Source organism: Drosophila virilis, chromosome X (assembly GCF_030788295.1).
Source record: "Drosophila virilis strain 15010-1051.87 chromosome X, Dvir_AGI_RSII-ME, whole genome shotgun sequence".
Lineage (NCBI taxonomy): Eukaryota > Metazoa > Arthropoda > Insecta > Diptera > Drosophilidae > Drosophila > Drosophila virilis.
Window position 1 is genome coordinate 23,350,993 of NC_091543.1, and position 27,871 is coordinate 23,378,863.

Consider the following 27,871-nt stretch of genomic DNA (forward strand, 5'->3'; position numbering starts at 1 on the left):
GGGGGGGGGTGGGGGGTGGAAAGCCCAAACTGACCTCCACTTGATTCGAACGGTTGTCAGTCTTGTTTCTATTGTTATGGTTGCTGCACTGACAAAAAGAACAAAAGCTACAAAGAAAAAATTAACAAAAATTCCAAAAGTTATTGTAGTTAACTTCGAAAATACCCTGTAAAATTTGGCAATTGTGCAAGTACCCTGCTCTATTGACACACTTGCCAGAGTATTGGATGCGTTCTGACAAAAAATAAGTTGCATGAGATAATATGAGATACTTAATAATGCCCCAAATACGGAACTATCTGGATTCCATTGAAATGTCTACGAAATTCGGGCTCACTTTCTCAAAATGGACGAATTTCATTCGGAGAACAGAGAATAGAAAGAGAGAAGAAACCGTTTGGAAGTTTTTGGTATGCTCTCCTTCTAATATATACTCTACTTAGATATACTCTCCTTAGATATTCGCCCAAAGCAACAGAAGATTTATTTATAATAATCTTAGCTCAAGTGAAAAATGGGTTTAGATCTAGCTCGGCCCATCTTGAGGCTGCCCTGGTGAAAAGTGTGACCAAATGCGGCCACAATTTGGGGCTGCTTTTCATGAACTTGACATTATCGATATTGTACGAATGAAACGAAATGTATTTATACAAGGGTAACGGTAAAGGATTTATCGCTTATTTTCGTAACTGTTGCAAACACGCTCACCAAATCCATATGCTTGCCCCGTTTGCAGCGCCACCAGACAATGCAACAGCTTGTTGATTTGGTTCTTTTCTTTTCGTTTCGTTTCGTTTCTATTTTTTTTTTTTTTTTTTTGTGTTTTGCGTAGGCCCGATTCATTGGATGGTTGGATTTCAGCTGGAAATTGGTTCTAGTTGCAAAAGAAACTCACCTGCAATGAAAAAGAGAGATAGAGAGAGAGAGAGAGAGAGAGAGAGAGAGAGAGGGAGTTAGAAATGGAGAGAGTATATAAGTGAGAGTGAGCGAGAAAGAAATGCAAATGCGATTAGTTGGCTGACAAAAGTTATAAGAAGAGTTTTCAGCGGCAGCTTTAAGGCATGTGAGAAAAACAATTGCAGCCGAAGAAGAAGCAGAGACGATGTAATACACACAGTTGACCCTACGTTGAGTTGAAGCTGTGTGCGTGCGTGCGCGCGCGCGCGCGCGTGTGTGAGTGAGTGTGTGTGTGAGTGTGTGTGCCTACAACATAACTCACAAATCAAAACTTGGCTGAAAGTGCAGGCCGAAGCTGCTGCTGCTGTTGGTGCTGTTGGTGCAGCATTTTGTTGTTGTTGGTTGCCGTTGGCTCTGTTGCTGCCACTCGCAGCCTCTACACATGGCCAGCAGCAGCAGCAGCAGCAGCAGCAGCAGCACATACATAACTAATAGATACATAAAGCCGTATCTTTTGGGTGAATGAACTGTAATGAGAATGTGAACCTAGGCAACAGCAGCCAGCCAGCAGCCACTGAGATGTTGAAAATCGCAACGCAAAGTGCGCAATTGAAGCTGTTGTTGTTGTTGTTGTTGTTGTTGCTGTTGTTGTTGCTGTTGTATTCGCTATGGGGCAACTCAACAATAACAATAACAACAACAACAACAACAAACTGACCAACAACGAGACGCGACAAAACAGCGAGCACAAAACAAACGAATGCAAAAGTCAAAAGCAGCGACAGTGGAAACAAACAACATGCGGCTGCGGGAAGGGGGGGGAGGTTGTGCGCTTGCCTGGCATACATAGGCAACGTGCAGCGAGTGGTGCGGGGTTGAGGGTAGGGGGTAGGGAGGGGGGGAGGTAGAAGGGGCCTGGTCGGGCGTATCTCAATTGTATACATACAGCCAGTTGCTGCGATTAAAACTGACCAACAAAAACAACAGCAATACGTTGCGATTGCAGGCAGGTAGACAAAAACAATAACAGCAACCAGAGACCCCCCCCCCCCCCCCCTACACACACACACACACACATATATATACATACAGAAATGGTTATGGCGAGTTGCGATCAGATGCGATCCAATCGGTTCGGGACACAGTTCAAGGACACAGCTACTTAAGATGGATTTTGAAGTAACTTGCAACTGGAATTTTGCTGAGCTTCGTATTTGCCGTATTTGCAAAATGTGGCAAACTTCAATGAAGAAGAAGAAGAGCGATCGAACATGCATATAAAGAAATGCGATGGGCAGACAACTCTGTTAGACATAACAGAGAATTTATTTCAACAAATCAACCTATTTGTATACACACTTTTTATAACTGTTAAAATATATCAAATGGGATCCAAGAGTATTTAATTTTCGGCTTGCCGAAGATGTATATATATGTATTTTCGTGTCACTATTTAGTTTTTCGAAATTCATGAGTGAATAACTCGTATTGCGGAAGTTCCCTTTTTAAAATCTGTACTAGTTTTAAATTCTAGCCATGTCCTCCACCTGTCCGTTTCTAAAAATACGCCAATATCGTCAACAAGAATTGCTAATTTGTTTGGGAATATATTTCCGAGAATATACGTATGTATATTTTCTGGAGTATTTCAGAGTAGGTCGATATGTGTAGGGTATCTAGTAGTCGGGCAATTTGCAACTGCCTGTAGGGTATCCTATAGTCTGGCAATTCGAAATTGTGCGTAGTTAAGCTCGTAGTCGGGCATTTCGTAACTGCGTGTGAGGCATCTCATAGTCGGGAAATTCAAACGTATGTGTAGGGTATCTAGTAGTCGGGCAATTCGTAACTGCCTGTAGGGTATCCTATAGTCCGGCGATTCGAAAGTAGTCGGGCATTTGGTAACTGTGTGTAAGGCATCTCATAGTCGGGAAATTCAAACGTATGTGTAGGGTATCTAGTAGTCGGGCAATGCGAAACTACGTGTCGGCTATTTTCGAATACATTTTGTTTAACAGACTGAACTGCACGCCATACGAAATCGAACGTTCAAATGAAACTCAACTCGGAACTGGAAAACTCAACTTCTCATTTTTGGATGTAGGATGGGGGCAGAGGTGGCGAAGGGGGTCGGTAACATGCGACGGGAGTACATAAATATGTATGTTAGTATGTACAAACATATACATACATACATACATATATGAAAATGTTAAAGTAGATTCGCACACACGCACACTAATTTGTGTGCGTGTGTGTGTGTGTGTGTGTGTGTGTGTGTGTGAGTGCTTCAATGTAAAAAGTTTATTTCTGGCTTGCGTTTCCCTTCATATTCGTCGTGTGCAATTGTTGTTGTTGTTCTTCGCTTTATTCGTAGAAGTCAACTTTTCATCGTTTTGCATCAGGTTCTCCATGTCTAGCTTTCTCTCTCCCACCGTTAGTTCTGCTGTCCCTCTGTTCGCCTCTTTCGTTTACGCTTTGTGCTGCGCTTCTTGTTGCTGTGCGCTATGCGAGCAAATTAAAAATTCAATTTTTGTGTTGTGCAACTTTTGCACTTTTGCACTTAACCCCCAAACACCAACCCCACCAGCCAGCCCTCTCTCGACTTTATACACGCCAACGCAGCCTCCCATTGCGCGCACCTCCCCCCTTAAAAACTCCGTTGACTTTTCTTTTACTGTGTGCTTCTTCCCCTTTGCGCTTACTCCACATTGCGTGCAGGTTAGCGATATGTTATTAGAAAGGCCTCCTTCCTACTTTTGCCTTCTGCCCTTATATTGAGACCCCCCGCCTTCCCCCGCTGCCCCATCACAACACATCTTCATCCACAGACAGTCCATCACCCTCTTACCCCCCCCCCCCCCGCGCAGCACCTGCTGTCTTTCTGCATGTGGTTCAAAGGCCACGCCCCTGCCTTTGTTGCTATTGCAAAATGTTATAAATTTGTTTAATAAATGAAATAATAAAAAAAAATCATAGATAACTAACTATTGTTGAGATTTATTAGTTTTAGAAGATTTTTAGAGGGTTTTATAATTTTTAAGTATATATATTCTAGATCAGGATCAAAGGTCGAGTTGAAAACGCCATACTCCGTTTGTCCATCTGTCTATTTCTATGCGAACTACACTCTCCGTCTTAAGGCTTTCGTCTTGAAACTTTGCTTAGATCCCTTTTTCTTTTCAGGCAGATCATATGTCGGCGCCGGCCAGATCGGACCACTATATCATATGGCTGGCAAGGAACGATCGGTCACTTGTAACACACTTTTTTAAAGACGATTTGGAGAACTCACTTCGTACATGGAGTACACAATATCGAGTTGAGCATGCGCACCTGAGATACCCTGTCATTTTTTTCAATATTTTATAGTCCGAGCCTTATAAAATGTTCCTTGATTGACTTCCAAATCATAAATAGCTCTAAAAAACGCGTTTACTTTTTAACCTTGTGTCGAAAAAGTTTAATATTCTCAATCTCTTATGAGGTTGGGCCGCGTAACAAATTAATTGTTTAAATGCTAAGTAAACCAGCTCAAATACCTTATATAACATTATAAATATGTACTAATATACTGCATGGCATCTCAATAAGCACAAATAACTAGGCTTAAAATCAATAATAATTAATTTGCGAAAATGTGAAACATTCTCAGCCCAAGGCTTTTAAAACCGACCGAGCACAAAAACTACAAATCGATAATTATCGATTTTCGAAAAACGATTTATGAATTCGACTAAAATACATATGTTCTTCAAAATTTAAAGTCTCTTGCCTAAAGTCTTACTGTTAAAAGGACGGACTGACAGACAGATGGATATGAGAAGGTAACTAGGTAACTAGTTCCATATATAAATACATAATGGGCTCTTCATAAGATCGGCGATGCCAACTTAAAAAGAAATGCAATTAACTGATTGTTCAGTAAAGTTGTGTATACTTGCCTCTGCCTGATTTGGTAAAGTTCTTTTACCTGTCTGCTTTTCCCAAATTCGATATATATCGATTTCAGGTATTTTGCAGTAAGCGTTTCTTTTTGAAAAATGTTCAAACCCAGCAGGCAGTATAATAATATTTTTGCTAGCTCGTAGAAATTATCAGTTAACGTATATTTTTTGAGTCTAAATGTACAAACTGTACGCTGGAAAACATATATATTAAACAAAATAAGGTCCATCAACATGGAAAAGAAGACACAGGCAGCGAATATGATGGTCAACCCTCTGCCAGAAAGCGATGATAGCGAAAGGGACACCGGCGAGGAAAGCGATATAGATACGGATGAGGATAAGAGTCGTGACAACCGCTGTAGGCTGAAGCATTATAGACGACAGGCAAGTAGTTCGAGCATGTTTGCGGTTAATATATTGCACAGATCTTCTGATGACGAAATCTTTGCAATTAGTTGAACAAATTGTGGGAAAGTACAATGAAAATAGGTAAGAGAACTGAAGAAATCGGCGAGGAATGGAAAATAGAGCACGAACGGCTGGAAATGGCGAATACCAAACTGACCGAACTAACTCAAAAGTATATGAAGAACAACAAGGAACGGATTATGTATGTTGTTAAGATTTTTCATTTAACATATAATAGATCGCCAACCATTTACTTTCTTTCATAGCAATAAAGCTGATGCCGAAAAATTGCCGCGTCCACAGCCCGCATCTAAAATAGCCAAACCAAAGTCTAGCCCTAAGGTACCCATGCATAAGCATGCAACAAACCCATCCAATGTTCCATTGAAAACATCCGAAACAAAAAAAAGTTTCACCGTTGACCCCAAACCGAAGAAGAATATCAAGCCTGTTCAAATGTCATCCAAGGACGAAAAAAAGGCCTCGTTCAAGAAGTCAACATTGTAGACAGCACATCTGATAATTCAAGAACATAATAAAATGCCATCGATGCCATCCATCTTGCTATTGCTTATTTTTGCAGTTACTCTTTCGATGCCGCGTTCTTATACACTTTTATGAGCAAATCATTCGAGAACGTATTTGACTTAGGAGCTAACATTAACTTTGATTTGCTGCAATGGAACTGCAATGGAAAAGATTTCAGATAGTTTCCCAATCGATTGATATATTTGAAACTTTATCATCTCTTTCTTATAAGATCCTAAAAAAATATGCTTAAGATTTTATCTATGCGAACTTCTGGCTTCCATTGTAGATCAGGTTATCATTCGATATCACGCTTAGGCTTAGCACATTTGGTAAATAATAAACAAATATTTTATTATATTATATGATATTTTATTGGCCAGATCGGACCTCTATATCTATCGGTCAGAACTCGCAAGCGTCTCCTACCGAGCGAACTACTTGCCATCTTCTCATGCCGGAACTAGTTTTTTTTTTTTCGAAAACAATACTGAATTAAAATTAAATTCGCAATTTCAATGCTATTTATAGAATTTAAAACAGATACATGAATGTATGCGGCTCGTCAACGTTTTCTTTAAGAATTTCTGCATTCCTAACCGATCTTGATGAAGTTTTCTGGATTATATCCTTTTGTGCCATGTAATATTCGTAAGTACAATTGACGCTATGAGTTGTTCCTGTGATGATTGGTATTCCAATGAAATATGCCTAATCTATGCATTTAATAAGAGAAAATACATGCTCAATTCGATGACGCTAGCTCTTAAGGCCTGAGAGATGTGTACAAAAGTCCGATACCGATGTCGACTTTAATCGCTTGCTTCGAAACGAAGCAAGTTATCGATAGTCGTAAATAAGTTCCTACTTCTCGGACAGTAGAAAGACCTACTTATAAGATTCAAGTCTATGGCTTTAGCTTTACGTGCTTAGATCAACTCATTCACAGAGGCTAGATCGACTCGACTACATCAACTTTGTAAGGTTGAAGAGTCTTTTTTCGTCTTTAAAAATAGTTGGCAGCAAATAAAGCGTTTCGTACAAAAACATAGCAGTCACTTGTTTTTCAATTTTCTTTTCATTGTAACATACAAATTGGAGTAAATCAAATCTTTAGCGAATTATATTTGCCTCCGGAGTCAAAACATTCGAATTGTGAAGCGGTTACATGAATATTTATAAACACGATTTGCCCCTGACAAGGCCGGACAATCCCAGTCAGTTTCTCTGTTAATATATATACTTATATATACCGAATCTGTAGAAAGGTAGCATTAATCTCTTAGCAACGATTTTGGTATTCATTTGCAAAGTGCGTACATTGCGTATACGCAATATATGCCTGTGTTAACGCTTCTATAAACGCAACAAATGGAAGCCAAGCCAAAACGTAGCTCAAAGGAATATGGAATATTGTGGCCCATTAGGAGTAAAAAAAATACAGGCAGCAGTTGAGCTCTTCATTTGATATATGACATACATATGAGTACATGGACATACACACACACACATATATATATATAGACAGATGCCTATGTACAGCTATGTAGCTATATAGCATGCATGTCTATATAAAAGTATCTCTGCCTGTGCATCTGCATCTGCATCTGTATCTGAGGCTGGGTAACTGGAAAAAGCAATGCGCAAAGTGCGATGCCGGGGTGATGTTGGGGCAATGCTGATATGTCCGTCCGTCCATCCGTCCGTCCGACCGTCCGTCTGTCTGTCTGTCCGTCTACAACTCTGCAATTCCACGACCTGCTGCACTCGCCACCCACAAAGACACACTCAGCCACGCACAGAAACATATCTATCTATATATATATATATATATATATATATATATACATATATATATATATATATATATATATGCCTGGGAGACTACCAACGAAAATGCGTTGCCATGCACACACCAGTACACACACACACACACACACACAACACACGCGCGCGCACACATACGCACGCACATTAGCGACGCCTGACGACAGCCCAGCGACAAATCCAAGTCAACTTTAGATTCAAAGCGCGGCCCGACAATCTGCACCAAATGCAAGTTGAACGGCCAAAAAAGGTTGACAAAGCGCCTAACCGACTAGCACACCCAAAGCCAACAATCCTTTGCCTGCACACACCCCCCAAACACCACACAAAGAGCGGCCCCTCGCTCCCTATAACCATGGCCACTATTACCTAACCGGGCACAGTGGTTCAATATACACCGAACATATATCACAATTTGTCGCCATTCACATTGAATGAATTTCTTTTTTGAGAAAAATTGAAAACTTAAAAAAAGTTTAGACTTTCAGTGAAGAAAACATATTGTGAGTATTAAAGACAAAGAATTGATTTATATAAAAATGTTGAATCTGTCTTTTGTTGCTTGAGAAACACTTTTGTTTTCCATCTATAGCGATGTATTGAGAATAATAACACTTCTTGACTTGAATATTTGAATTTAAATGAATATTCTTTATCTTCGATCGATTCATGAAATGTTTAATACGTCAGGCCGTCGTACGACTACTTTAAAGTGTTTTAAAAATAAATCCCAATTAATAAGCATATTTCGCTTTTTTTTATCAGTAAACCCTTTAAACGCAAACGCCTTGTCTTCAGTTCGAATCTTTAATTGGATGGGAAGAATGCATTATCTGTGAGTTTGGCTCTGGGCAAAAACTGAAAGCTGTTCGCGCTTTGACAACTAAACAGAACTCCAAGCACTTGAACTGATCTGATCCTGAACATATGCGCATATATGCACCTAAATATATTGATTAATATTCGGTTTGGTTAACTGCGAATATAATTAAAGAACTCGAGCACAACAATACCCAAAAAATACTTCAATTTAATGCATACAAATTTCGTGTACTTTGTTCCGTCAAGCCTGAAGCACTGTTCGTATTGAATTTCACTCTGTACAAAGCTCGGCACGCCCCACCCACCGCCAGGCAACTGCCTGATAATGTTTCACAGTACACAGCAGATGCTGCTGGGCTGCACAGAGTCGCGCCACGCATTGATGCAACACACACACACAACGCAACGCGTCCAGTGAAGGGGCGCACATGGAGTGCGGGGGGATGGAGGGAGGGGTAGCAAGCATCAGGGAAACATAAAGAGAGCTCGAGAATTCTGGGGCTCACTACTTTTGGTGGGCGAGGGTTGGGCTGATAGAATAGCTTCGAGGGTAAGCTCCCACTCCAAAAGGATGGGCGGGTGGACAGGTTGGGCAGCTGTGTAGGGGCTGCTGCTTCGATATTTACCCAGTTGGCTGTTGCCAGCGTCTCGCGCTCATGTATAACAGTTGCCGCATAAATATGTATAACAGTTGGCAAGGTAACAGACGAGAGTCTGTCAAATCAAACTATAGCGACAGCTACAGTGTAACCTCGCCGTATGCGCCAAAAAAAACTTGACTTCAGCCAAATGGAAACTGAAAGTCACCAAAAAATGCTCAAATATTTCAAGTTGGACTCCGAGTTGCGACAAAATTTCGATAAACTATATTTCTATAAAATCGAAATAATACAATATTTAGTCTTTATGCTACTTATGAACTACAGTTCAGCCTCGTTAATTCGAATCTCCATGAACGGGGAACATCTGTTAGCCGGAACACTCTGTGTTTATTGTTATCCGTGAGGATTTTCTTTAGCTAACGGAGAGTGGACCACAGTTAACAGAGGCATCAAATCATGCACACAACAGCCCCCTAGATTGCAAGGCTATGGCAATATCCTCGTGACTGTTAATATGAGCAAGAGTATATATATATGTTTCTATATATAGCTAACGGGATCGAAGATGTCGCCTTCTAATGGCCTAGCTAGAAGCCTGCCAAGTTGGGAGGAAGCTTTAGAGGATCTGCCCAAAATGCCAAAAAGTTCAACAAATTTCGTCAAATTCCCATTCAACGCAGTTAGTTTTAGCGAGCGGCCACTGTATTGTCAATATGTATACAAGCGAGTGTTGCTAGACAAACACAAGCACACACACACAAACACACACACACACACACGCACACACACATAGAAATACTCATAGAAAATGCAATTATGTACTTAAATGTGCGTTCGAAGCTATCATAATATATAAATTATTAAGATATGATTATATTGTGTATGCATATGCATATATTATATATTATATATTTATTCATGTGCCACGTACTTAATGCACATTTGTCTAATCGCATTCAAATCTGCATTAGCAAATCGCAACTGTTGACTGTCAAATTAGCCAATCGAAATTGGCGTGATTGTGTTTTTTGATGTGTGCGTATGCTATTGTTGTGCGTGTGTGCGTGCGTGTGTGTGTGCGTGCGTGTGTGTGTATATCCGAATACATAACAATCATAATTAGCATGGCAATTATTTAATTTTGCTAATGATTATTCCCGTGAGTTGTAGTCCTTAATTTTGTCTTGTTTTGACATTCAATGTTCTTTATTAGTTTGTGAAAACGTTGCAGTCGGGTGGAACCGACTGCGCAATACACTGTTCACAGCGCAATAATTGTTTAATGATAATTAATTTGTTGACATCGATATCGACATCGACTTTTCTTATATTTTGTGGCGAATATGGGCGTGGCTGGATTTTTAGTGAAACTGAGTCTACTCGCCAAATTTGTTGCTCTTCCAGCTTTAAAGATCTGGATATCTCTATATATAAAACTGTTTTTCCAGACTGACTGACTAACTGATTGGTGATCAATCAGATCTGTTTATCCTCAGATCGGCCCCAAACTCATTTTCAGAGAAATTTGTTCAAGTTCATTAAGATTAACTTTTCGGAAAATGTATTCCTGTGCGCAAATTCGATATACTCTGCCTGACTAGCGGAACAGGGTATTAAAATGGATAGGAACAGGTATAATCACACGCAGAACGATGCCTCAGATGTTGATAAGCAAATAGCACAACACGTTAATGGCAAGCTTAAACGGGTTATCGTAAGGAGTAGAGAAGAAGATAGGGATATAGAAACTTCTATCTTGCGGATAAGTGAGAATAGTGAAGCTCGAAAATGCTGAGTTTGTTGAAAATATCTTAGAACACACTTGCCATATAAGATCCTACTATCCAACCAATCTTTCCTATAGCAGCTATATGATATACTGTTCCGACGTTGATAAGATTTTGCATACATTTGTGGGGCATGGTAGTAAAACTTATAAATACCGAGTACCTACTTTTGGACTAAACGTTCCTCTGGCAGCTATATAATACGGTGTTTCGATGCGACCAGTTCGAAAGCCAAGACGAAAGCTTAAAATCTAAGAGATTAGTTCGCATGGAAACAGACGGACGGACGGACGAACATGGCTGTTGATATTCATCTGGAATATATATACTTTATGGAGTGGGAATAAACATATTATGACAAAATTATAATACCCTCTACAAGGGCATAACAATTTATTCACAGAAGCTTTTCATTTATCATCTCAAGCAACTAAAAGCCTAACAATAAGTTATACAACCCACTGCAAGTTTACAAAAATGCAAATTAAGACGTGCTAGAAATAAGGATTCACTAATTGTTGTTACCTCATTACTAAATTTTAATTCTAATAATTATAAGTGTGCATATTTAAACATATATCACGTACATACATCACATTGAAATCGAGCTAAAAACATTTAAATTTCATTTGAATTTTAGCTGTGGTAAATATTCTCTGAAAGAAATTTAAATTAGGATAGCCTCCATATGTAACTTATTCAATTTGTCGCAAATAGACAACAGTTTACACCGAGACTGTGAGCCGACTTTGAATCGAACCGGCTTAAAGCCGAAATTGCAATTTGCAATTACAAAGAGCCGTAACTTAAACGAAACCAAAGCGCAGACCGAACTAAACCATTAAAGAAACAAGTAAGAGGTTCTAGTCGGGAGCTCCCAACTAGGAGATATTCTGAACCCTCTTCTTCCAACATCAAATGCATATATATATTCTATTTTAGGAGCTATATGTCAATTTTGGTGACTGTAGCTCTTAATATTTAACAAAATTGCCCAAAAAACAGGATATCGATATCGATTTTTATCGATTGCTTGGAAACGGAGTGAGTTATCGATTATCGGAAACAAACTCGATCTGTGCAGGCATTAGGAGCACCTACATCTAAAATTTCAGTCTCTAGCTTTTATAGGTTCTGAGATCCTTTCGTTTATACATACGGACGGACGGACGGACAGACGGACATGGCTAGATAGACTAGGCTATTGATGCTGATCAAGAATATATATACTTTATGGAGTCGGAGATGCTTCCTTCTGCCTGTTACATACCCTTATACCCTTATACCCATTTTTAATGGGTTCAGGGTATAAAAAAATCCTTCTGAAGAAGATCCTGCGCCATGGTATAGTCAACTTAAGCCCCAATTATAGGCTTGGCCGATGTTAGTTTTGGTTGTAGAACAAGTTTAGCTCTCGTTTTGCTGATGAATATATGTGGAGTTTGCATTATTTTTAGCACAACGGGCACAACTTGTAAATAAAATTTTAAGTTGAATTGAAATTAAAACAAAATGTGGAAGACCAGCTTCACGATGCTGTTCTTTTTGTTTTGCCTACAGTCTAACACTTCCATTGGGTCAGACAGAATATTAAGTTTATAATAATATCTGTGCAGCTGACAATCAAAGCAGTTTGTTGGGTGGCCCAAGGCCGTTTTGCTATCTGTCAACCTGTTTAAATTAGAACAGCGCCATCTAGTGTTCGTTTCGCATCGTGTACCAAATGCAGTTTTGCGTGCGAAAACTGTTAAATGAATTATACAAAGTGTGAGTCAAACATAGAAAGACAGGCAGACAGACAGCAGAGAGAGAGAGAGAGAGAGAGAGCGCGAGGGAGCAAAAGGGAGAGCATGAGTGAACAAGAGAATTGTGCCTGGTTGCTTATGTGCTACCCACCTTCAGCCCTCCCCCCTACCAACGCAAGCCCCTATCCACGCCCGCCCACACAAACATTCTCTGGTAAATTCTACGAGTATATAAAAGCGAAAACATGCTGAAAATGCTTACATAAGCAGCGTGTACAGTGGGCACAACTGGGCGCTAGCTAAAGCACAGGCTATCCCCCTCCCCCCACCGCCACCACCACCCACCAACAGACTCCTCCACACATGGATATGTATATGCCTGCCTGTGCATATGTATGTGTGCGAGCTGCATACATTAAACCACAACAGCAATAGTAAATTTTAAAATTCCATATCCGTTTTGATGTCAACTCACACGACCACAGCATTAGGCCAAAAAAAAGAAACATGAAGACGGATACTCAGATGAAATTAAAAAAAAAAAAAAACCTACTAAATAGGAAATTATATTGCATATTTCTACTCCAATTACGTTTGTGTTTCTCTGGAGATCGGACGTGAAAATTGCAGTCTCGTGTGTGTGTGCGCGTTAGTGCACCGCTGGCAGCAGGCATAAACCAAGAAAGTGACAGTGACACTGTATAAAGCCCGCCCCAGGGCAATCCATACAAATCCCGCTTATAGTGGGTAAACTATACGCAACTGCTGCCTCTGGCAGCCGGAGTGTTATACAAATTAACAATATTTTAACAAAAAAAATTACCGCGTGCAGTGCGTGAGAACAAGTTCTTGCAAAACTTAAGCTGCGCTCAGCTGATCGCAACTCAAGTGCGTGTGTGTGTGCGCGAGTGCAGCAAAGCTTTCGCGAGAGAGCTTTCAGCTTGCAGCTGCACTGATAGTGCTGGCAAAACAGTCACTGCAGTGACAGTGCTGACACTAAAGTCACAATTTGTGATCAATCACTTGTTACAAAAATACGGGTTATTTTTGTAATTAAGTGTAAAAAACTTGTTTTGTTTTTATTTTTTATTCTTTTTTCTCCCTGTGGGGAAAAAATTATAACAAAGTAAAGAACAATGGCTACAAACAACCGACCCCAAAATAACGAAGAAATTCATTCGCCAATCTACCCGCTGCCGAACAGCTCAATAATATCCCCTACAAATATAGCCGCTAATGTCGATCGCCTCGACGGAAGCAGGCCACTGGAAGATTTTTACCAATATTACAACAACGTGCTCGCCAGTAGTGCAAACCGGAACGGCGCCTCCACCTCGCTGTCAGCCGGTACCCAGCAATGCTCGACTTGGCAACCGCAACAGCACGGCACTGTCAGCACAACGACAGCAACAACCACCACAACCACAGCGTCATCCAGCAGCGGCTGCAGGACATCTGCCTCAACAGGCACAAGCCGCGCCGCTTTAGAGCCCATCGGGACCCGCCCCAAAGCCGCCAATCCGACCTTGCAGTCCACCCCTTATGGCACCCAGGCAGCTGGTTCTTGTGTCACAAACCCCCCTCTGCCTCCCATAAAGAACGCAGGTGCTACGCTAGCCTTCGAAGAGCCACTGGTAGATTGGCAAACGGTTTCCGCAAAAAAACGGCGTGGGACTACATTATTATCCGAAGGCGTAAAAAAAGGGAAGCAACTAAATAACCGCAACACCAGCCGCGCTGGAGCTAAGCCCGCAACTCCCAGTACCGCTTCGGCAATTAGCAACAGATATGCCTCCCTTGAGCCTCAGGAAGACGCCTCTGTAATCGATGACGGCGAGATGGACACTGCCGACGAAGCGCCTCCAGTCACAGACCAACAACAATCAGCGAAAAAGATCTCCAAACCCAGGCCGATAACAGTCCCTGGAGTCAGCGATATTGTCGCAATGGAGCGAACCATAGATCAGGCAGTGGGCGCAGACGCCTATGAATTCAAGGTCTCTCCCTCTGGCTATCTAAGAATTTACGCCAAAGATGCCGACACCCACAGAGCAATTGTCCGCAAGCTCACTGAAGTGAGAGTGCAATTTACCCACTTCTGCCTAAAGGAAGACAGACCATACCGCGTTGTGGTTAAAAATCTGGCCGCTTCCACTCCCAGAAGCCAGATTGAAGCTGCCTTTACATCGCACGGCCATATTGTGACGAACCTTTACAACCCGGGCGCCAGACAGCCAACAAGTGATGCAGACTCCACCAACGACTTTCCAAGTCGCAACTTCTGGTTTGTCGACCTCAAGCAGTCTCTTAACAACAGGGAAGCGCTGCGGCTCAACAAGGTTGGCCGCCAACGGGTCACTATTGAGCTTCCGAGGAAGAACAATAGTATAAGGCAGTGTTTCCGCTGCTTCGAGTTCGACCACACCAAAAACTACTGTCTCAAACAGCCCAAGTGTGGTAGGTGCGGTCAGTCCCATTGGACAAACTCCGAGCAGTGCCAGGCCAAAACAGTGGCAGACCTGCGATGCTCCAACTGCGAGGGAAACCATGCTGCTTCCTATAAAGGATGCAAAAGCTATCAGGTGAGACTAAATGCCAGGCAGCCGGCCATCAATGTCTCCCCTCCTACACGATATAGCCATCCTCAAAATACACGAAGAACCACTCAGCAGTTCGTACCTTCCCGAATTGTGCAACAGGGCCTGTCGTATGCTGATGCGCTACGGCCAGGCCATCATGTACAAGTCCGCCAACCCCCAGCGCGCACTCTTCAGCCCACCGTCAATCCAATGCAGCTCCAACAACCACTGCAAGGACCTCAGGAGCAAGACGCTTCCCTTGGAGGCATCCTTCAAAACCTCCAGCAGTCCATTGCAGCACTGAATGCCGCAGTTGCAACCATTCTGGTTAGCATTAAAGAGCTAAAGGATGCGCAAGGTTCCCCGCAGCTTAGATTCCCAAAAAGCCGCAAATAATGGCTACCCAGTTACGTCTCGGATCGTGGAACGCTCGTGGCATCCTCCAAAATGCTAACGAGCTCAAGCTTTTTCTGAAAAAGCATGATGTAGACATCATGCTCATCTCAGAAACACATCTGCACACAAACTTGTACCTAACAATGGAGGGGTACGTCTGCTACCGTGCGGATCACCCTACAGGACGAGCCAGAGGTGGTGCTGTAGTGCTGGCAAAGCAGGATTTAGCACACTACCATCTACACACAGTGACCTCCAGCGACACACAGCTGGCTGCTATCATGGTGGAGACTCCCTTGGGCGAAATCCTCGTTGCGGCAGCATACCTACCACCAAACATCCCCTGGAACCGAGCGGAATTTGATTCCCTGTTTGGCCAGCTTGGCCCCAAATTCATCGTTGGAGGCGACTTCAACGCTAAGCACAGACTGTGGGGAAACTACAGAGCTGACAGCAGAGGCACTGCGCTCCATGAGGCGCTCACTCCCTGCTCAGCCCAGGTACTGGCCACCGGTAGACCTACCCACTTTCCGTACAACCGGCAAAGTACGCCTTCCTGTATCGACTTTTTTATATTCAAGGGCATCCCCAACAGCGTACTATCGGTTCGCGAAGAGTATGATCTATCTTCCGACCATCTGCCACTCCTCACAACGATCAACACGGCTGCACAAAGGATCCCAAAAAAGCGCAGGCTTGTCCTCCCTGGGTCGAACATCCAACGATTTAAGGCCGAACTAAATAGCTTGATCAACCTAAACACGCAGATTCTGTCAGTTGAGGACGTCGACGCTGCAGTACAAACCCTGTTGGACCAAGTACATGCCGCAGCCGCCAACGCTGCGCCCGCACATATCTACTCAGCCCCTACAAGCCAGCGGCCAAGGACGTTTTCCCCCATATTGGAAGGTCTTCTCGCCCTAAAAAAGCGACTGAGGAGGGAGTATGTCCGTACCCAGGACCCCACGATTGACAGGATCTATCGTCGTATTGCTAACAGGGTCAGGAAGGAGCTGATTATCTCGAAAAGAAATGCCACAGACACCATGCTGGAGGAAGCAACGGCAGACGAGAGCTCCAAATTCGCGCTGTGGAAACTTAGCAGTCGATACAAGCGGCAAGCTGCGCCAAAGTTCCCCGTTCGACTTCCCGATGACACCTGGGCCAGATCACCAATGGACAGAGCCGAAGCCTTTGCCTGCAACTTGGAGGAGCGCTTCAAGCCGTTTGAGACCGCATCGCATGGAAGGATACAGCGAGTCGCGCAAATCCTGGAGGCGCCACTCCAAATGTCACTCCCTGTATCGCCAATCACCTTCCAAGAAGTAGAGCAGGAGATGAAGAGATTAAAAAGCAGCAAAGCCCCTGGGGAAGATCGGTTGGACAACCAGACAATCAAGCTACTGCCATACAAGGCAGTGCTTTTTCTCGTCGCCATTTTTAATGCAGCTCTTCGGCTAGGTTACTTTCCAGTGGCTTGGAAGAAGGCACATATAATCATGTTGCACAAGAGCGGAAAGCCCCCTAATCAACTGGGATCCTATCGCCCCATCAGCCTCCTGCCTGCCTTTGGTAAGATTCTGGAAAGGTGCATCCTCAGAAGGGTCCTGGATACCCCGGAAATAAAACGCTTGATCCCGAAGTTCCAGTTTGGGTTTCGACTCAAACACGGTACCCCTGAGCAACTACATCGGGTCACAAATTATATTTTGGACGGCTTTCACAGGAAAGAGTATGTGGTGGCAGCATACCTCGACATCCAAGAAGCCTTCGACCGGGTGTGGCACGCAGGACTCCTCTCCAAGATAAAGGACAAATTGAATCCGCAGCTATTTAGCACCATTGCGAGCTTCCTAACTGAGAGAACCTTTCAAGTGGTGCAGGATGGAGTAGCCTCTCAAACCAAACGCATAAAAGCGGGCGTTCCACAAGGCAGCGTCTTGGGTCCCACGCTATATAGCCTGTTTACACATGACATGCCCACAGCAAATGCAAGCAGACGGAATGATCGGCAGGACCTTCTGGTGGCCACGTTTGCTGACGACACGGCAATCCTTGCAAAAAACAAATGTGTGTACGTGGCAACTGACCTCTTGCAGGAATACCTCAAGCGATTTGAAAACTGGGCTTGTAGATGGAACATCGCAGTGAACCCTGGAAAGTGCGCCACGGTTACCCACACTCTACGCAAGGACTCATGCCCCGGACTTTTTCTTCATGGTGAGCTACTAGAGCAATATCGTCAACACAAGTACCTAGGTGTCACTCTCGACAGACGACTTACATTTAGTAAGCACGTCTCTGCAGTAACGAGCAACATCAAATCTAAGATAAGGCGAATGAGCTGGCTCCTCAACTCCAAAAACAAACTCTCGCTCCGAAACAAGGTCCTAATCTACAAGGTAATCCTTGCCCCAGTGTGGCGTTACGGGCTTCAAGTTTACGGTATAGCTGCAAAAACACACCTGAACAAAATTCGCATCATTCAGGCCAAAACCCTGCGCAAAATAACTGGAGCCGAATGGTATATTCGCACACGCGACATCGCCAAGGACCTCAAGGTTCCAATGGTGGGCGACGTAGTCAACAGGCAAGCAGCGAGCTACTCAACAAAGCTCCACAACCATCCAAACATCCTGGCGAGGAGCCTGCTAAGGTGGCGAAGAAGAAGGCGACTGAAGAGGACCTACCCAACCGACCTAATCGATCGTTATGTATAGGTGACAAGCTTCGTTAATTACACCAAAATATGTTTCTATAATCTGTTAACCTAATTGTATAACTAATTGTAAAACCACAATCATCGCTAAGCTAAGTAATTATGTCACTCTGATAAAAGTTGCTAACATAGAGTAACAGGATACCAGATTTCTTAATAAACTAAATAAAAAATAAAAAAAAAAAAAAAAAAAAAATATTTCTACTCCAGATAGCCACACAGCACAGCTCCATTCTACACACCATTACAGCCAATATTAACAGCTACAAGGTATGGAAAATCAACAGCAGCTGGTTAACATGAACCCAACGCACAGCCCCTTGCACGTCAACCCCCCCCCCCCCCCCCCCCTACACTTTAGCTTCAGCTAAGAACGGAAAAAATAAACAGTTTGGCATCAACAACAAAAATTCATCGGTCTCTAGGGGGCGCCACTGTGGCCGCTGTCGTGCGCCTTTTCGACCAACAATCCGAGAAGCGCAGCCTATCTGCCACCTCATACAACTCCACCCCTACAAAAGCCCTACCCCTCCCTTACCCCCTCCCCCGACCATACAACACAAGCACAGCTCATTCAAAATGTAGCCCGCACAAGTTTTTTTTATCCGTTTTTGCTGCTCTTGCTTTTGCTGTTTTGCAACACTAGATGATGCGTGAGCGACTGTTCAGTGCTCTGAAATATGAATGATATTATTAAAGTAATCAACTGTGTCATGGTAAATTAAACATAGTGTTGTAAAATGCTATGAACCAAACGAATGCAGCGTATACGTGATTTTTACAGAATACACATACGCCGAGTTGTACAGCAGGATAATTAATGATGATTGATTTATACAACGAAATTCAGCGACAAATAGACTTTATTTCCGGCATACGTTCTATAAAAAGTATTTCTACCATGTTGAGTCGACTGGAAAATAAACATACAACAAAACACAGCGATGGTATGCCACAGTAGAAATAAGTTTGATAGAACATAGAATTATTGCGGCATAATAAATTAAACAGAAGTAATAGTAAACGAATATATTTTCTGATATAAGCTTTTAAGAAAATCAAATGTATATAAGCTCAAATAGATGCTCAAAAGTAGCAACACGTTGACATTAGCTTACGTAAATATTATCTTAGTACATTTATTTATTTAAACGTGACTTATTCGATTCGAAAACTGTTACAAATGCTGACCCACATTTGAATGTTTGCTGGCATTTAAATATCGCAAACGAAATGATTAAGTAAATACTGCCCAACTGTTACCAACTTTTTAAATTTCATTTAAATTTCATTTTTATTTATGTCAATCATCAAAAACAAAAAAAAAAAATTAATAAAAAAAAAAGGAGCAGCAAAAATTTGCTTGCCTTGTGGTACAAATATTTAATTAATTTTCAATTCGGATTGTTGTTTCCTGGTTTGTCAATTACGTCGAAATGTGAGAGACAGAAAGAGAGAGAGAGAGAGAGAGAGAGTGGCCGCAAAGTTAAACAGCTGAGCTCAGTTGCCTCGCTCGCTCGCTCTCTCAGCTGCTGCCGTTAAAGCTCTGCTCTGTTATGCTTCGCATAACAGTGGCGGTCTCTGTTAAAGACAGCAGTGTGACGACCGTCCGAGGGCAGCGCACATTTTTGCATTTTAGGTCAGGTCGCAAATCTATGCAGCGCAGTCGACGTCTATGCTGACGACGGCAGCGACGCATGACTAGTTTTTGTTGCTCCTGCTGCTGCTGCTGCTGCTGCAGCCCATGCCTTCATTTTTTTCTACGTTCGCTCGCAGCGTATAATTTTCATGGCAAGTTCAATGAACTTGCGAATTTTTTTCCTACTTGTTTTTTTTTTTTTTTTTGCCGCTGTTGTTGTTGTATTTTGTATTACACGAGCAAGACGAACGCGAGAAAAAGAGAAATTAGGTTTTCTTGTTGATGTTTAGCTATGTATTGTGCTACTGCCGCTGCTTCTGCCTATTCTTCGTCTGCTGCTTCGACTACTTCTGCATTACAGGTTTTATATACATACATACACACACATATGTATGTACATCTACTTACACACATATGTATGCATCACGTCTGCTTTGGGCTAATACATGCAGACACACAAACGTACATCAGTTCCAAATCATGTTGCAACAAAAGCAACAAAAAATATGTATATCAATCGATGTTGCCCGCATCAAAGATACCCTGTAGTCGCTTAAGGGTAACATATTCAGGATAGTCATATTTTTAATGATGTACATATGTACATCATACAATGAGAACAAAGCAGTTAACCTAACATTTGGTAGCATAATGTGGGACTGGGAGATTTCACGGAATTACAAATATTTGGAAACAGAAAAATTGTAGTATTGTAAAATTAAAGCTACGTAGCAATACTTAATAGATCAAAAATAAATAAAATAAAAATTGATTAAGTTACAGCATATTGTATTTAAACAATCTTTAAAAAAAGTTAAAGATAATATGGATGGAAGCTTGACAACTGTAACATGAAGATAGTGTCTTTTAAACTGGAGACAAAGCGAGCAAAACTCTTGATCCGAACAAATCTAGCGTTTATTATTGTCATATAAATGTCAGAACACGTATGTATATTATACGTATGTACATACATATTTATACTTATAAATTTAAAGTAACATTATTTATTTATTTACATACATACAATTTTTGGACTCACATTCTTACATACCTGCATACATTCATACATGCATGCATACACACATGCAGACATGCATGCATACACACATGCATGCATACACACATGCATACATATATGCGTACAATTTTATAACTTACATACATATGTATGTATGTACATACTTGCATACATGTATCAATGTATGTAAGTGAATAAATTGTCACTCATTTCCTTCTGTCTGAAAATATCACTTCTGTGATCCGGTTTGCGCCTACACGAAAGCTTGAGTCCTCTTCAACACCCACTCAGTTGTAGGGTATTCACCCATTGGCAGTGCTGTTGACTTTCTTTAGCTTCTTCACAGCTTCTCTCACATATCACTTTCTCTGTCTCTCCCCTGTCCGTTGCCTACTCTCCATCTCTTTCACTTTCTCTTCCTACTGTCTTTTTGCTTTATTGCTTATTATCCTGCTACTCATGCACTTAATTTTATCGCAAGAGCGAAAATCTACATGCATGCACACATAATTAAACGGAAAATCAGCAGCCAAATTGTAAAAAAAAAAGGCTGTTACGTTTATTTCGCTCTTTCTCTCTCTCTCTCTCTGTCTCTCTGGCTTACACTCTTTCTTCATTCTGCTGCGTTACGTTACGGTTTGTACTAACCTTAAAGCGACTCATTTTCCGTTGCTTTATAACAGGCATGCTGCGTGCGGTTTGTGTCTTCGCTAAGTTTCTGTTAATATCTTCTACTTAAAGACTTTGTTATTGTGATTGCTTTTGCACTTGTTTTCTGTTTTGTTATTTTTTTGTACCTGCTCTTTATTTGCAGTTGCCACTGTCGCTATTATTTTCTAGTTCACTTTGCAGCAACAATGCAAAAGCACACACACACACACACACACACACACACAAACAGAGTGAAAAAAAAAATTAAATATTTGCACCGTTTTTTGTTTTCAGTTTTAGCTCTCACATAAAGGTCTCGCTCACTCACACACAATTACGCACACATATGTACATGCATACAGACGCGTGCGCTAGGCAGCGATGTCAACGACAACAAAAACAACAACAACAATGGACAACAACTCGAAGTCGAACTGAAACTCCATTGAAGCGTGGCAATCAACTGAGAAAACAGTGAAAAACTGCATGCAGTTTGCAGTTGGACTAAGGAAAAATGTAAAAAACAAAAAGAAAAGAAAAGAAAAAAAAATGCCGGCGCCGCGACTGCGACGCTGACTCTGACTGCGAAACAGTGCGCCGCTGCTGCAGCAATGTGTTGGCGTTGTTGTTGTTGTTGCCGCTGCTGCTGCTGCAACTTGGAAAATCGCATGTAACACACACACACACACACACACGCATACAGGACGCAAAGGAGCAAGAGAGCGCCCAGCAACCAGCAAAGCCAAACGACCGTTTTACAACTGCCGGCCGGGCGCAGCTTCGTTTTGCGTTTAACATTTTCCGTTTTGCCACTTGCCGGGCTCTGCCTTTTAGCCCGATCTTCGTGAGCGGCAATGGCGGCGGCGACGCTAGCTTTGGCGCTGACGTTGGCGTTGGCGGCGAATTGCTAAATCATTTTTTGGTGGTTAGTTTTTTGGGCTTCGGGTAAACGGGATAACGAGCAAGCCGTAGCTGTAGCCGTAGCCGAAGCAAAGGCGCGGCCCGTAAAGCTCAGCTGATAAGACTGATAAGAGCATACAAAATGAATGAGCATTAAAACGACAGCCATAAATTGCAAAAAAAAAAAAAAAAAAACCGCGAAGATATCAAAGACACACTCCATGTAGAGCTCATAAAAATGAGAAGAAACATAAAACAATATCACAGGCGTCCGTACGGGTTGCCATAGCAACAACAGCAACAACTAACTATACAAAAAAAAAATAAACTGATTAACCACATAAAGCGAATGCGTAACAAAAGCCAAAACAGCCGTTAACAAGCCGGCCCCAACATACGCTCTCACACCACACACACACACACACACAGACATACTACTGTCATGGTGAGCACAAGAGCGAGGCGAGCGCATTTGCAGGCGAGAGTATCAACAGCAAAAACAACAGCAAAGCAGCGACAGCGTCGCTGTTAAAATGGCTGCCAGCAGCGACCTACGACTACAACAGAAAGCAGCGCGCACAACACACATTGTTGTAGTAGTTGTATTTTTCTTTTTTGCTTTTCGCATTTATTTTTTTTTTTTGTTGTGTGTTGCGCATATGCCGGCAAACGGCGACGGCGGCAACGTCACTGTTAATAACATGCGGAAGCCGCTGCCGCAGACGCTGTCGATTGACGCTAGCTGCTTTTGCCGTGGTATGTATGTATGTATGTGTGTTGACAGGCGCAGGCCAATTAAATACTATGTTATGCATGTATGCATACATACATGTCTATGTATGTTTGTTTAAATGTACATCATATTTGATGATTTCTGTTCTTCGGGGGTCTTAGTCTGTTGGGGATGCTGCTGCCAGCGTATTATTATTAACATATACGGTGCAATTTGCGTTAATTTGCAAATGGAGTGAAACAATTTTTAAACGTTTGTATGAGGCGCACAGAAATGCAGCAGCAGCACCCAGCAACAACAGTAACAGCAACTGTTTTTAACAGCGCAATGTTCGTTAACAGTGCACTGCTTACTTGTGCACAGTGGTGCCATAGCAGTGAACATACGATTCAATTTCTTGCGATTAAGCAGTTTACATTTTCTTTAAAAATACTACCTATATAGCGTAAAGATCAATTAATGCAATATTTAGTTAAATTTGAATTTGAACTGGTCTAAACTAAATTTGAAATCAAGAGAAATTCCATTTTGTGTTCCACTGTGAAAGCTCTTTGTTCGCTCCGATCATCAGTTAAGACTCCAACTTGCTGTTCACAATGAGTTGAATTTACTATTCACCACATTCGCCCAATCCAACACAAGCATTAACAGCTCACACAGGCATTTACATTCGCGTCGCACTGTTAACAGCGTCGTCGTTGACGACAACAGCGCCGCGCTTATCAGCTGTTCTTTTGCTTTCATTTCTTCAAACACCAAACGCACAGAGACGTGGCAGACCCAGAAGCCACCGACCAGCCTAGCTAAGCGCAAGAGCGTGTACGAATAAGCAGGGGAGAAGGGTTGGCAAAGGGGATATACATACATGTACATATGTATGTATTTGTGGGGCTAGGGTGGGGCAAAGTTTGGTTGACATGGGTGTAGGGAAGCACAAGGTAGGGGATGTGTGCGTTTGTCTAGTTGCGTAGAAGGGGAAGAGGATTGAAAGGAAGAAGGGCTGTGCGGGTGGTTAGGGCAACTGCAAAAAGATGTGTATGTATGTGTGTATATATAAACTTGCACCAACAGTGCAATAATATGTATTTGCAATATAAACATAAGAATGTAAGCACATGCACATGCATATGTACATATGCACATATGTATCCATGGATGTGATGTTTACGACGGCCCGTCACGACACAATATGGTGACAACAACAACAATGGCGCAGCAATAACAGTGCCCAGCAATTGAGCCGCTCTAGCGTGCGTGTGTGTGTGTGTAAATGGAGCGTTTCATTCTTGCAAGCAGATGCCAATACATAATGTACATGTACATATGTACATACTTACATATTTATGTTCTACCCGCTTTCTTTTGCCGCACATCCTTTGTACGCTAATTTATTTGCTTATGCTTGTGCATTTCTTTTCATCCCATTCGCTTTGTTCAACTCTTCGCCCTACGCGAACAACGAGCTAAAGCAATGAAGAAAAAAACGAAGACGAAGAAGAAGAAGCAGCAGCAGCAAAGTGCCCACCAAACTATGGGAAAAGCATCTTCATCTTCCATCTTCATTTTCTGCACAAGCAAACTCCCCCCCCCCAACACCCAAACCCCTCCCTTATGCCACTGGCCTATCCCTGCACCCGTTTCCAACCTAACAACAACAACAAGATGCACAAAGTTAAACTTGTGTAGCTGCTGACAATTCCAAAGTGCAATAACCGTTTGGCCTGCTTGGGCCTTAACCCACGTTAGCCCCTGTGCGCCTAGTTACCCAAAAGTTTTCAAAGCCATTTCTAAGCCATAAGCAATTCTTTTGTATTAATGAAAAAAAAAAAACATGTGCAAGGAAAATTATGATTTTATGCTTATGGCGAATTTTGTATACTCTATTATCAGAAAAAAAATGGGATCAAAAAAACTTTTGAGTCGAAATCGAACGTTAAAATGGGTAAACATAAAAATCGAACTCCAGTTTCTAACTGAGAGGGTTCGAATGCTTTCCTGTTGATTTGTAATACTATAGCAAAATATATATATATATATGAAAACTTACCCTGACGCCAATAAAACGTGCTTCGAGCAGCTCCTGTTTGCGCGGATTCAGCGAGGTTTGAAAATGATCCATTTTATTCCTTGTTTCAAGTTTTCCGATTTGTTTGAATTTATTTTATTTTATTTTATTTTTTTTTTACGTTTTTATCAATTTTTGTCTGCCCGAAATTTGTTTTTTTTTTTTACTTGTCTTTCGACGTTTTTTTTTTGTGTGTTTTTGTATCAATTAATAATGTTATTAATATTGTACGGTTTGCAATCGAATCGCCTGAGTTGAGAGGCAACCGCAGTGACAACAATTGTCAACGCCATGACGATCGTGTGGCATATAAGCTGAAAATTTTACAGTTATGTGCTCATTAGTATCATTATTTAAATGATATTTAATTATTATTATTATTATCATATATTGTTATTAGTTAATTTAACTTCTTGTGTGCATTCGCGATCTTCGCAGTTTCAAAGTCTTAAGCAGGAATATTGATATTTTATTGTACGTGTTGAGGTCTAGTCGGATTTGCCCGACTAGCAGATACCCTGAGAGCAGCACAAAGTCCACCCCCACACTCCCCTTCTCTTTATACACAGAAACATAGGCTTGAGGGGAAAGGGGGGTTGGTTTCCAAAATGTGATCATGCCAGGTCTGATGTCTTTAGCTCCTATTAAATCCGAGATATGCTCAAAATATGATTTCGATAAAGTTTCTAAAACGAGCAAAGTTATCGATAAATCAAAAGAAACCCTGTCGCGCAACTATTAGGAGCCAGGGATGTCTCCTACGACTTGGATGTCGATGCGAATCGAGAATCTATATACCGTAAGAGGTTACATACGCCCGCACAAAGCCAATATACCCTTTCTACCCGTGTATTACCTGTAAATACACATTTAAAGAACTGAGACAAAGCCAAAATTGTTGAATACAAAAAAAAATGAAATACAATTGTTTAAGCAAGGTGCAAGACAGAAAAAAAAGACTAAATAAATAAATGCAATTACCAATTTGAAGACAACAAATTTAATAATTTAAAAAACTCCCAATGTCGAATTGCATTTGTTTATTGGAATTATTGCTGCACATGTTATATAAACAAGAAACTATCAAATCTTGTTTACCTGGCACCGCACATAACGGTTATTCGATGCATTTTCCGCTGAATGATAATCGAACGCAATTTTCTAAATAAATTTGTTAAATTTAATATTTAATAATATTATATGATATATTATTTCAGTTCTTGTTAAAACCAATTATTTGCGATTATCGCGCAACTAATAAAGAATATGATTAACTCCTTTAAATAAGAACTATTTCTTTTTCAGTTTGATCTTAAGGCAATAAAACTGATTTATATTAAAAACCTTGCTAATATTTGCTTGCTAATACTTTATATTTTATATTAACAATTAAATTAAGTGCTTTTCCCCTTTGTCGGGCAACTTAACTCGATCGTGTTGTTGGCGTAGGTCACGACCGGCGCACATCTCTAATTCTATTTAAGGTTATGTATGTGTATCTGAATGTACGTACGCATGTGTGTGTGTGTGTGTGTGTGTGTGTGTGTGCGTATATCCAGACAATACGTATGCGAAAATAAAAAAATATCTTACGTTTTCAATGTAAAGCCAAAGTTGGCTTTTATCGAGTTTTGCATGTTGCACAGCTGTTGCCAATTAGCAGACTGCAAAATCCAATTGGAAACTGTGAGAGACAGGCTATCTAGGGTTAAATAAACGCAGTCCATGGAAATGCAAATAACATCGAATGTTTCACGAATTTGACGCTCGCCTAACAAAGCCGGCTAAATATCAAACAAAACAAATCGCAATATTCTTTATAAAACAAAAAAAAAAACATTCCGAAATAACATTTATGCATACATACAGACATACACGCACACACGCACACATATGTGCATATGTATGTGTGACTTTTTGCTTTGCTTGCCGGTGTTTGGTATTTTTTTTTTTATTTCGTTTTTGTTTCACTTGCCGTTTATTTTACTTATATTTTGTTGTTGGAATTTTCATGTCAAACAATCGGAGGAATGTGCGGGGGGGGGGGGTGGCAAAATAGGTACTGCAACAAACACTTTTCTTCACACAAGTAGCTCGCTCTCTCTCTTCTTTCTTAGCCACTTTGCTTTGCGTTTTTCTTTTTCTTTTTTTCTTTTTTTCTTTTTTTTTTTTTGCAAACGCTGCGAGGTTAAGTTTGTCTTTTTGCTTTGCAGCTGCAATCCGTTGTTGCTGGAGAGGCAGCTTGTTTGGCTAACAACAGAAACAAACAAAAAAAAAGTATCCTATTAGCAACGATTTGTGTTGCACAGGATGCACACGCACACAACAAAATGGCTTTTTGCGTTTGGCTTTAATGTTGTTTTTGTCACCGTAAAAAAAAGTTTAGCAGAAGCTACACAAACGCGTCGCGTTGCAAAAATGTGCTAAAAAATGCGCTCAGCTGTCGCAAGAGTAGGCGAAATGTATCGATATATATCGCGCTCATTGTCGCTATGTTACGAACTCGTTACTCTGTGGACTGCTAATAGAGATTTACTCACTTAACGAAATGCACTTAACGAACACATTCAAATAGCGCTATCAATTCGGATTAAGAATATTGCAA

At 41.4% G+C, this 27,871-nt stretch overlaps 1 protein-coding gene and 1 long non-coding RNA gene across 2 annotated transcripts; one reads left to right on the forward strand and one right to left on the reverse strand.

Moving 5' to 3' along the window:
• Positions 1-68: 68 nt before the first annotated feature.
• Positions 69-27,701, reverse strand: LOC138911325 (uncharacterized). Its single transcript, XR_011416868.1, has 3 exons — positions 26,860-27,701; positions 25,249-25,580; positions 69-895 (listed from the first exon to the last, which is right to left on the reverse strand). It is a non-coding gene; the product is annotated as an uncharacterized lncRNA (long non-coding RNA).
• LOC26530650 (uncharacterized) lies at positions 4,980-5,811 on the forward strand. The gene is made up of 3 exons (XM_015171273.3): positions 4,980-5,228; positions 5,300-5,454; positions 5,519-5,811. Exons 1-3 carry the CDS (start codon positions 5,076-5,078, stop codon positions 5,757-5,759), a joined length of 549 nt encoding a protein of 182 aa, XP_015026759.1. The 5' UTR covers positions 4,980-5,075; the 3' UTR covers positions 5,760-5,811.
• Positions 27,702-27,871: the final 170 nt, after the last annotated feature.